Below are 12,143 nucleotides of genomic sequence, written 5' to 3' on the forward strand. Positions count from 1 at the left end.
AGAGCAGCAAGATCATCCAAGAACACTACATGTGCTGCCGGAATAATCCTTTCAAAGTCAAACCCAGGGAGCACTGATCAACATCTCACAAAAAGCTTTAGCAGTGGGAGGCCCCTGAGGAACTTTTCTTCTCTTCCCACAATGGTATCCCGTTCTCTCTCATGCTCCACTAATGGGCCGGCCACACACTCTACATACCTTGGCTTCTCCTCTAAAAGTGCTAATAATCTGGGGACATATTCTTTTCATGGATAAAAGCCCCTAACTTCTAGGAGATTAGACCCCTACCTGCTTTCACACAACAGTCCTGAAGACTAAGGAAAGGCAATTCCTATATATATTTAAGACTAGAGGTCTTGGCTCTATTTTTCTTCCAGATAGTTAACAGGGATCTTACACTGAGACCAAAGTGGCCTGGGAGTGCTGTCCTGAAATTTTTCTAACAAAATGGAGGCAGGGAAGGGGACCAAGATGGTACACATACAAATGTATTTTTACAAAGTGAATGGAGAAGCTCATTAGGTACATCTGTTTGTTTCAAGATGTAGACATTTGCCAGCCAAAGGAAGCACACATTTCCATACCCTTCCCCACCCTCCCTAAATCTCTGCCCCACCATCAAGAGCTCAGCTAAAAGGATAAAGCCCAACTAAGGAATACTTGAGAAGTGATGTGACACAAGGACATCTATACAGGTTCTGGCATGCCATCCTCAAATGACAAATGCTTTTGTTTAGCACCGCAACTTGTCTGAAACTAACATTCCCATACTCTTTTCCAAAGATTTTATTTTTTTTGAGGGGTGGGGGAGGAACTTCAGTTACCCATTAATTAAGAAAATAATCACAGTCACATATCCCTTCCCACATGGCTATATCACAGAATAGTTTTAAGAGAACAACTGTCTTTTCAGATATTTACCTACCAAATCTCCAATTTTTTTCCTACTCTGTGAAGATGACTTGGCTTCATCACTTCACTTGTTATTCCTCATCTGGTCCTAAAGCTCATGGTGAGGTTTTTGTTTTATTTTAGGGTAAAAACCACTATACCCAAGCTATACAGAGTATACGAGGGCAAGAAGAGTGCCAGGCAGACAGCTCCTAAAAGGCAGGGGTTGCTTCATCTTACACATGTCTAATAAGAGAGCCCTTGTACCCCTTTAACATAGGCAAATGTGTAGAAGCAGACCCATCCTACAGATTTAGCTTGAGAACTCATTTCCCCAAAAAGGGAAAAGAAATCCCAATCACCCTCCATAATTCACAATTAGCCCAATGAAAGAGAGTTTTTATGAAATCGAAGTGATGAAAACAAAACTAAAATCAAGGGAGTATGAAAGGGCATTATCAAAGAATGATAACATACATGAGGACATAGGTCACATATACAGGTCTCTGCCACTCTCTGGGAATGGCATGCTACAACTATCTGAAGACAGAGGGTTCTTGTCTGCACAGCTATTTCCTACACGTCCGGTGAGGTGTTTGCTTCTTCTGGATCTCCAACCTGCATCGGCTACGCTCATCCAACCAGGGCAGCTCAAAATTCCTGGCAAAAAGGGATAAGGAAATCAACTTTCAGGACTAGAAAGGACTCAATGTGGACACCATATTAATTCCAAAAAATTCATGTCTCTCAACACTTCTAGCCCTGACTTGAGTATGAAGTTTGGAGTGTCTTTCTTGCCTCAAAGCCACAGCAACAGTCAGGATACCATTAAAGTGACAGAATAATCTTATTTCTAAAACTCGAAAAGCAATCCTCCTATTCCTGGCTTGGGAATTCTATCCCTGCAAAAGCTAATTGCCCAGGTAGCCTTATTTCTATCAAAGAATCATGGCTATCTCTAAGCCAGCTGGTTCTACCTTCTATCTAGGTTTCTATGTATCTGAAAAGGAGCAGGCTACCTGAGAGGGGAGGGAGAAAAGATCTTTATACTTACTGTGGAGTTAATTTTGGTAATGGTCGTCCAAATGCTACAACAGGCAAGAAGGGGGTAATCATCAAACTTTCAACTATGGAAAGAAGTCAAATGGGACCTTGTTAGTGACAAAGATGCCAAGTGTCTAGCAACCATACTTGGCTCCAAAATATAATACAGAAAGTGATAGCATGGAGCCTAGCACCCTTTTTTTCTCTTTAAAAAACCTACTTTTTTAAGATAGGCAAAACTTACCATCATCTGGTTCAGGGAAAAATGAGGTAACCTCAGGCTCAGATTCCTGAATTCCTTTCTTTTTATACATTCTGAGCTGCAGTCGCTGTAAAATTCTTTGTTCCCTGATCCTCTGAATATCCCATCTGGGGAAAACCAGACAAAAAAAAGAAACAAACAAACCCAGTATTACTGCTTACCCAAAATTTGCTCTAGAAAAGCAACTCACACAATCCAGATGCTAGGAGGATCCTTGTTGACTCTTGTGGGTGAGGTAAAGAGAACTGACTGCCTGGTTAGGGAAGAGCTGTTTAGGTTTGGGAGTCCAGATCATGTGGTGGTGTGTTCCACACAACTGAGTAAGGACATACGTGAATAAGGGCATAAATGAAGAAAAAGAAGCCAAACTTGTTTGCCTATAGCTACCACTTTCAAATAAAATACTCAACCATCTGGGAAGCTGGTAATTTAATAGTGTTAAGAGCCCCAGGACTCTCCATAGCATGGAAGTGGGAGGTCAGTGTCCTAGACTGTTCACAGGGTGTGTTTCTGGCCTTACCTTTTCCTTCTCTTTTCATCCAGCTCCAGTTTTGCATGCCGTTTAGAAAACACACTGTCGTCCAGGTTCTGTGTAAGGAACAACAGTGATAAACTATTTATCACCATGTCACCCTTCTACACAAACTTCCAAGAATGTAAAAAGCTTTTACCTTCAGGTTCTGAGTCTGTGAGTTCTACGGATATCATGCGAATCTCGTGGTAACAGATCAATTAAACATGTACTCTTCTCTCCACCCCTACCCTTTCCGAATCTCTAAACTTAAAAATCATTCCCATAATTTTCCAAGGTAAAACTGAAACATCCCTGAGACTTCCACAAACCTCCATACTTTTTAAGAATCTAAGTTTAAAACACTAAAATTGTAAGAGTCAAATGAGCTTGGAATATATAATTTTGTTGCTATATTGAATATGCTAACTTTTCTATGTAGCATGAAATCTACCTTTGTTTTGAACATTACCTAGCTACTTATTTTTTAATAATCACTTTACCACTCTGGATTTCAGTTTTCTCATGTATAAAATGAAGGAGTTAGACTTTATAAACTCTCAAGTTTCTTTCTGGCCTTAAAGTTCTATTTAATCCATCCATAGTATTATGACATATTCAAGTTACACTTCCTTTGTGTGTGTGTGGTGAGTGGGGGACACCTGCAAATTTAACACAGTGGTACTCTACATTTCCAGCTCTTTTTATTTTTTAGTCTGAGACAGGGTCTCACTAAATTGTTGAGGTTAGCCTTGAATTTGTGACCCTCCCAGTCTCGGCCTCTGAGTCACTGGGATTATAGGCATGCTGCATGCTGCCCAGCTTTTTTTTTTTTTTTTTTTTTGAAGATAGGGTCTTCCTATGTCGCTCATGCTACACTCAAACTTCTGGATTTAAGCAATCCTCCTGCCTCAATTTCGTGAGTAGCTGGGATGAGAGGTACATGCTACTATGCCCAGCTAAATACTCCTACATTCTATTGAGTCTTACTCCCTCCCATTGATAGCTCTTAGGTACTTACCTCCAGAAGGTCTGAAGGATTTGGGTCCCTTAGAGGCTCTACAGAATGGTCCCTCCAAGAAGGAACTGAAAAAAAGGAAAAAGAAAAAGAAAGAGAGGAGGGGTGGAACCACCCTTAAATCCAAAGTCATACAACCCTCCAACTATTCACTAGGACAAGAGGTCTCTCCCCAGATAAGACAAGGTTACCAAGTGATAGGAATCCATTCTATGGCCTCACCTGAAGCCATATTCAGTGTCCTCGCTATGGTATAAAAGAACCTAAAATGCCATTGCAGTCTGCCAAACTCAGGATCACAAAAAACCCTAAGCCAATACCTGACAATTCATATAATGGATGCTATTGCAGTTCCTGAAAAACAACTGAAATTTGTTGTCATTTTGAAGTCTATGGTAGTGAATCAATCAAACACCAAGGAATCTCACTCTCCCACATCCAAACGATGGGGAATGCAGCTCCCAACCATCCACCATCCCACCAACCCCCACCCCAGGCCCAGCCAGCACAATTCCTATTCTACTCACCAGCCAAGACTGAAGTTTCTCCTGCAACACTTGATGGCATCAGACACCCTAAATAATGCAGGAAAGAAGAATCATCTCAGTGTAAAAAGAAAAAAAGCCCATACCCAAAATGGAGGAAAGGATCATCACTGAAGTTCTCACTAGGAAGCCATTTTGTTTTTTGAGTTGCTCTTTTGAGAATTTCTCTCTGGGGGAGGGGAAAAGGGAACAACAGACAAAAGAAAAGAAAATAAGCCCACCACTTTTTTTTTTACACTGAGACGACTTCTTTTCTTCATTATTTAGGGTGGTTTCCCTGCAACAGTTGATGGCCAAGGATATCAAACCTTAAACTCAGAACATGGCAGGTGAGTAAAAGTTGACCCTATTTTTCAAATAAAAGATCAGTGTTCTCAAAACTTACATATATAGTCTTCTTCAACAGCTCCCTCCTCCCTCCAAACAAACTACCTTGCTGGTCCAGCCTCAACAACATGTACAAAGACTTTGGCTTCCTTAGAACAAGCCATTGAGACTTCCTCTTGAGATAGGGGCATCAAGAGTAAGGATTCACACATTTACTCATAACTCAGGGTCCTCAAGGAACTGGGATCTCCTCAATCATACTCCTTCATATTGTTAATGCCCACAATCTCAGAGGTGTTTGGAAATTGCTGTACTAGGGCAGACAAGGTTTTCAAAAAACAGCCAGCCACACAGAATAGCTCTGGACCAAGCCATTTCCCAATTCCGGATGGGAAATTGCTTCATGGTTTCTCTTAAGTTGTTACACAGCATTGCCATGGCAGCAAAAAGGTTAGCATTAAAGATAAACCCGTTCAACTGACTGAACCAACAAAAAAAAAAATCTGAATCTAGATCAGGATCCTACTCTATCTCAGGTACTCAAGTGTGAGACCTAATGAATGTTAGGTAATTAATCTACCTTCCCCACTTAATTTTGTCACCAGAGCAGCCAAACAAAGCCTGGAGAATGCTCTCAACTTATTGGAATGGATTCCCATCCCCATCTCTGCTAGGGAAAGGCACAGTAGTAGAAACTCAGGGCTGAGGCTCTATCCAAGAAGGCTTTTCCCACCTTTACCCCAAAGCACCCACAGTGACTGTCAGACTAATATCACACGATTGAAGACACATTTCAGTTACTGGTTGATGTAGAAGTTAGGGGAGCATCTCTGTGTGGAAGCCATAAAGAAAACAATACAAAACAAAAAAAAAAGGGAATGAAGACCAAAGTCCCACACCCCACACCCTCCCCAAGCAGCTCAGATATCCCAAGATAGTCCTTATTGTTTGAAAAATAGTTTGTAGACCATTTTATTTAAATATATGAACAACCAATGGGCTACTGCAATCCAAGTAAACTCTTCACATTTTAGAACCTTTGTGAAGTATAGTAAGATAAAGTGAGACTGTTGGTCTTTGGCAGATTCCTCCTGCCCCCCAGACCGGGACATAGAGATACAGATAAATGCTTATATAGTTAGAGCGGAGGCCCAGGTGAAATTCCCCACCCCAAGCTGGCTCCCCAACCAAAAATTACCATTGGCCCCTGAGAACACCCAAAGACCACCCTCCCAGGTTTCACACAATATCAATTGCAGGAACAGTCGTGCATGGCAAAGTATAAGTTCTATGCATTTCACAGCACAGAAAACCCTTCTTTCAGAGGGCATGCAAGTTGCCGGAGATTACACCCCCAAGTCTGGTGCTCTTGTGATGAGCAACTTACTGGCAAACACATCTCCCAGTGTTGTAAGCAGGCAAATACATTGAGCACATTTTGCTGTAATTCCATCTATTTGCAATGCCTGCACAGTGTCTGTCTCTGGCTGTTAACTTACTCATTCTTGACAGAACTCTGCTTTATTGATTGCACTTTTTAAAAAATGCCAAAGGCATTTTCACACTTGTTAGCTTGACCGCCACCACTAGGGTATAAGAGCAAGTGTTCTCTATGCCTTACTTGCTACAGTCTCCTCCTTCTTTGGAGAGGATTCCCGTAATGGTAACGGTGATGGGGGAGGCTGGTGCCAACGACACAAATACATTTCTGTGGTAGAAAGGTACGGCAAATCTTCTATCTCACTTGAGAAGGCTTTCTCCTTAGGGTGGGTGCTGGGTCCCTTTTGGGGAGTGGAGAGTCTTGGTGGGGTGTCCACTGAAGACCGGGGCTTTTCTGGGGTTTCTTGGCTCCTCAATTCACGTTTACAAACAGTTTCAGATAAGGAACCGCAGGGTTCCTCTTTAATGGGAGAGTGCTTAGGAGTTTTTGTTTTGACTTTTGAAAATTCAGGAGCCAGCTTTTTAACAGGAGTCTTTCTTTCTGTACTTCCAAATGGGGTTTTCCTAATAGATAGGGAAGAAAATGTGATAAAATTTATCGACTCTTGAATAAAATCTGATCTGAATACATTTTGGAACAAGAGAACTAGTTTTTTCTTTTGTCCCAGAATAAGTACCATCATGTACCTAGCTCATTTGGAAGTCATGAGCAGAAATGGTCTCATACTTAAACAGTACAGAGAATAGGCCCTTAATAAATTTGTTGAACAAGTTAGTTTCCATACTTAAGAATCTAATAGAACCCTTTTTCCTGCTAATTTTCACCCCCAGGTACTAGGGAATTAAACTCAGGGGCACTCTACTACTTAGCTACATTCCCCGCCCTTTTTATTTTATTCTTTTGAGACAGGGACTTACTAAATTGCTGAGGCTGGTTTGTGATCTTCCTGTCTCAGCCTCCCAAGCTGCTGAGATTATAGGCATGTGCCATTGCACCTGGCAGGGCTTACTACATTAAAACACATTTCTATTTTATTCAAAGTTCTGTAGCAAAAGTTTGGTGCCACTACTTTGTGCCACCTATTTCATTCCCACCAACCACAGACCAGTCTCTATTTTAATCCCGGCTGGATGTGGTGGCACATGCCTGTAATTCTAGCAACTCAGGATGCCTTTAATGCAGGAGGATGGCAAGTCTGAGGCCAGCCTGGACAACTTAGTGAGACTTTGTCACAAAATAAAATAAAGAACTGGGGATGTAGCTCAGTAGTAAAGTACTCCTGGGTTCAATTCTTGTACAAAAAATAAAGAATTATTTTATGCCCCAATCCTATACCATGTTGATTACAATCTCTTATTTTTTTCTTTGCTGTCTGCTGGCTTTCTTTCTCCTACCTCTCTCTCCCTCCCTGCATATCTCCAGAATGCCATCTCTTTTTCTCTTTGCCAACCTAAATTTTATACTTCTTTTTTAAGATCCATCTGCTTCTTAAAGTTTCACAATTCTAAGTGAGAATAATCTTTAATATCCCTGAATCTTACAAAAATTAGTTTGTATCAGTGTTGTAAATCTGCATATTTTATCATATTTAAATTCTGAGTTTTCAAAATTTTTTGCCTGTCCTTACAGTCTGATTAATTTCTTTAAGTCCAAAGATAATTATGCTTTAATATTTTATGTCTACTAGTCTCTAACACAATGGAGGTGTTAATATTTCCTAACTTGAATTGAACAACTATAGTTTTAAGAAACTCAGTCGTCACATTTGTTGCACATTCTCTTTATGATGTACTCTGCATTCTGTAATAACTACTGTGACCAAAATGTTCCTAACAGACCTTTATAGCCTTCACAAGAATGTTTCAAAACAGTTTCTCAACATATTAGACTTCATAATTCAGGCTATGGTTGCTAAAACCAATTCATAAATCCCAATCCCTTACTCTCAGTCACTCAAGGTAACAAGTGTCCTCATCAGGTCCAAAGAGTAGAACAAAGTTATCAGCACACCTTTTGTGTCCCTTTCCACTCCGCCCACATGAGAAAGGCTTGGGAGGCAGAGTCTGGGATGTCTCTGAAAGCTCCGGCTGGCACTCCAGTTTAATTTTCTCAGAAAGCTCTGTTTCCTCTCTCTCTTCAGTTTCATAGCCCTGAAACAGCTTGTGCCTTTCTTTCTCGTTATCCTTCTTTACCAGCTGCATCCGCCTTTCCATACGTTCAATCCGAGCAAGGAGCTAAAAGAGAGTGGCAAAATGGAGACTTAACACACAAAAAAAATTAAACACAGGCACTCTGGCCCACTGGGAGTCAGCATTGTCTTCTGCATTTCTATGGACCCCATGGATTCAACTGGGTCTTTCTTGGCAGTGCTGGGGATGGAACCCAGGCCTTGAGCGCACCTCAGGCAAGTGCTCTACCACTAAGCTACATCCCAGCCCTATTCAACTTATTTTTAATTGGCAGACATTAATCTGAATAGTTTTCCTTAAATACAATAAAGAAGACAAGTTATGCTGTTTAATTTTAGGGGCTGATCTAGATGGGAAGAAGTATGGGGAAATTTGAAAGAAGATTCTTTCCACTGGGAGAGGCCACAGAATGACTTTTAATGGCACAGTCTTTGTACTGCTATCCTTGTGGCTCCTGGTCAGTTTTGGAGTTTCCAGAATTAACTTTATATATGTTCTCTACCTTCTTTCCCTATGGTGCTGGGGATTGAACTCATGGCCTTGCATACATTAAGGAAGCACTCTAGTGCTGGGGTTGTGGCTCAGTGGTAAAGTGCTTGCCTGGCATGCATGAGGCACTGGGTTCGATTCTCACATAAAAATGAATAAATAAAATAAAAGGGTTACGTTCATCTACAACTAAAAAAAAAAGTTTTAAAGAAAAAAAGGAAGCACTCTTACCACTAAGCTACACCCCCTGCCCTATGTTCTTTTAAGAGGTTTTAAGGTTGTCTAAACCCTATCTTCTCTACTTCCACTCCAGTGATGTCCAAATAGTACATTGAGAAGGAATTAAGAGCTCACACAATGACACTAGGGATGGAAATGCTATTTGTAAGTGGTATGTTTATGCATCCGGGGGATACTTCTAAAACTATGAACAGTCCACTCAGTAATTCAAACATGACATATACATATTGCTTTGCATTTTAAATAACAGAAAACAGATTATACCTACTTATCTAAATATTTATTAAAATCAGAATCCTTTAATTCTAAGTAAAAGGAAGGACCACATACACAGAAAATGGAAGTCTATTGTCATTAAAAACTTCACATTAACTCAGTTTTAAGAAAAGGTGCCCATTGTGCTACTTACACCCTCTTACAAGAATTATGTCTGGGTTAGACAGTGATATTAATGCTGCCTTCATTACATCCGTTACATAGATTTCAATAAAGGTCAAACAACTAAAATAATAGAAAAAAAGCTTAAACAATGCTCAGACTGCAATACACAACAGAAACCGCCAATGCCAAGTTCAGACTGACACTATCCTTAACTCACCCCCTACTTCCCCTGCTTAGGAAAGCCTGCAAAGGGGCTATTACCTCAGGAACTGAGCAGAGACCTCAACAATCTGCAGAGAGCCCCCTTATCAGCCATACTCTCATTTCTTCTCCTTAGATCTGTTTTGATTCACAGCCTTAGCATTACTTAACCACAGTTTGTAGGTGACATTTCCTTGATTTCTTCTTCATTGGCCCTTCTCTTTCCACCCCCTCCCCACATAAGGATATGATGTGTTGTAATTACAGTACCATCACACCCCTGGACTGCAGTACAGTAGCTGAGCAGTGCCACCTCCATGTTGAGTAACTTCCACAAATCAACACCATGAGATATTTTAATGAGACCTGCCCCAGCTCTCATTCTACCTTGCAGAATGCATTCTCCAATAAAACAGCCGCCTGATGCGATTCATTTGAAAAGCAAACAAAATGAATAGCCCTCTCCTCCCTTGCTCAGCCCTTGGCGCACAAAACGCCAGAGAGAGAGGAGAGAAAACTGCTGCAGCCTGAACACAATTGTAGAAACCATGTTTATTTTTAGGCAGCTAAAGGTATGTTAACACAGTAATACCCCACCACCCCAGCTCCCCTGATATCTGAAGGAGTATGTTTATTGCCGAGGTGTCCTTAACTAACTGCAGCAGTAAAAACAAGCCTATGTAGTCACGCTCCTCAGAAGCACAAAGAAATAATAAACGACTTCCCTACTACCTTAAGATTCTAAAACAGGGATTTTTTGCAGAAAGAGGGTGTTTACTTAATACACTGAACAAGCTTACTTTTCCCTGATGTCTTAAAACCTTCCAGCTTCAAACACCATGCTTGTACAAGGGATCTGGTCAATGGGTCATGTTTTATAACTCAGATTCCTATTAAAAACTGTCTGAAATCAAGGGCAGGGATTCTCCTAACATCATTTAAGAATGCTAAAATAGGATTCCATGTAAATCACCTCTATCCCTCTGCTCGGTGAAAGGCCATTGACCCTCCTGTCTAAAGATGCTGCAGCAGTGGTTAGAGCAACAGCTGCTATGTCCCTCTCCTCCACAATTTCCAACGCAATAGCTCTTTAATTTAACCCCTTCCATACAGACATCACATTTGCACCCCACCCTTTCATTTTTAACCCCTCACAATTCAGGTGTTTTCCCACTTCAAATGCCTTTCCCACAAGTTTGGGGCTGTCATTTTAAATTAACCCTTTGGCACCCAAAACCTTCCCTCCCCCTCCCCCTGGGAGGTTGCCCTTTAACCCTTCTCTCCAACCCAACGTGTCTGTAAGCCTGGTTCCCAAGGACCCGGCACCTAAGATACTCCTTTGCTGGTGGCCAACCTCCTCTACCCTTAACCCAGGGGACCTTAGCCTCCTACAGCACCCCTTCCCCTGAGCATGCGCACAAGTTGCTCCTCGTCCCGAACGCAGATTAACCCCTCCCGTACCGTGTCTCTCTCTGACTTCAGCTCCTCGATCTCCTTTTCCTTGGCCTGCAGCTGCTGCTGCTGCTGTTCGATGAGGTCCAATTGCAGCAGAAGGATCTGTTTGAGGCAGGCGGCCTGACTGGAGGCTCCCGAGCCGCCGCCACCCCCGAGAGGGCTCTTCCTCATACTCTTCCATCTGCCCTCGCTGGCCGCCAGGGTCCCGGCGGTGGCGGTGGGCGCGAGGGGTGGCGGCCCGGGCAGAGGTAGTGGTGGGGGTCCCGCCGGGTCCGAAGCGGTGGCAGCTGGGGGAGCCGCCCCACCCTTGTCCCCAGCCCAGGGCGTAGGCTCTTTGGCCGCCGCCACGAGAGAGCCCGTCTGAATGGGCAGCACTGCCTGATACTTGGGCCGGGGGCTGCAGCCAGCGCCGGCTGCGGCTGGCTCCCCCCCAATGCCGGCTTGTTTGGTGGCCGGGGGCGGACAGGGCAAGGGCACCGAACCGCCCCAGCTCTCTTCCTGCTGCCCGGGGGCCGCCCCGGCCGGGAGTAACAAGCCCCGGCCCTTGCCGCCGCAGCCGGCCGGGGAGGGCGCGGGGCTCCCGCCCTGGGAGGAGGCCAGCGGGGGTCCCGGCTCCTTGAGCTTACGGTGCCGGGGGAGGAAGTGGGCTTCGGCCGCCCCGGGCTCGTCCTCCGGCCCGCCCAGCGCCGCAGCCCGCTCGTAGTCCAGTCGCTGCTCAGGGTTGCCGCCGGCAGGGGCCGCGGCCGCCTTGAACACTGCGGATCTCATGGTCATAGTGGTCCGGAGCAGCGCCGGGGACCAAGACGGAGGAGGGGGTGGGGAAGGGGCGAGGTGCGGGGGGTCGAGGACGGAGGAGGGGGAGGGGAGTTTGGCGGGCTCGCCTCAGCAGCGCGGCAGCAGGCCCCTGCTAGCGCGGCTCCTCCGGGGCCCGGGCGCCATCCCGCCGGCGTGCGGAGAAGTGGAGGCCGCAGCTGAGGCCCGCCGCCGGCCCATAGGGGCCTCGCCGCCGCCTCTGCTGCCGCCGCCGCCTTCGCCTCAGAGGCAGGAGCTCGCACCCAGCCGCCCCCGAGCTCATCCCCGGAGCTCGCTTCGGCCCCCCCTGGCCCGGCCGGGCCCGCCTCGTCTCCCCACCCCACACCCCCCTTCCCC

The 12,143-nt window shown here is 44.4% G+C and overlaps 1 protein-coding gene across 3 annotated transcripts; it reads right to left on the reverse strand.

Annotated features, from left to right (window-relative positions):
- Positions 1-1,274: 1,274 nt before the first annotated feature.
- Msl1 (MSL complex subunit 1) lies at positions 1,275-12,115 on the reverse strand. 3 transcript variants are annotated; one of them, XM_047543260.1, is made up of 10 exons: positions 11,621-11,754; positions 11,001-11,096; positions 8,050-8,273; positions 6,220-6,602; positions 4,254-4,301; positions 3,730-3,794; positions 2,718-2,785; positions 2,180-2,304; positions 1,946-2,018; positions 1,275-1,551 (listed from the first exon to the last, which is right to left on the reverse strand). In XM_047543260.1, the coding sequence occupies exons 3-10, from the start codon at positions 8,250-8,252 to the stop codon at positions 1,461-1,463; spliced, it is 1,056 nt and encodes a 351-aa protein (XP_047399216.1). In that variant the 5' UTR covers positions 8,253-8,273; positions 11,001-11,096; positions 11,621-11,754; the 3' UTR covers positions 1,275-1,460. The 3 variants fall into 3 exon arrangements, with proteins under 3 accessions (XP_047399216.1, XP_047399214.1, XP_047399215.1); XM_047543258.1 differs by having other exon boundaries at positions 11,001-12,115; XM_047543259.1 differs by lacking the exon at positions 4,254-4,301 and having other exon boundaries at positions 11,001-12,115.
- Between the last annotated feature and the right edge of the window lie 28 nt (positions 12,116-12,143).

The sequence above is a fragment of the Sciurus carolinensis genome, chromosome 3 (genome assembly GCF_902686445.1).
Source record: "Sciurus carolinensis chromosome 3, mSciCar1.2, whole genome shotgun sequence".
Taxonomy (NCBI): domain Eukaryota; kingdom Metazoa; phylum Chordata; class Mammalia; order Rodentia; family Sciuridae; genus Sciurus; species Sciurus carolinensis.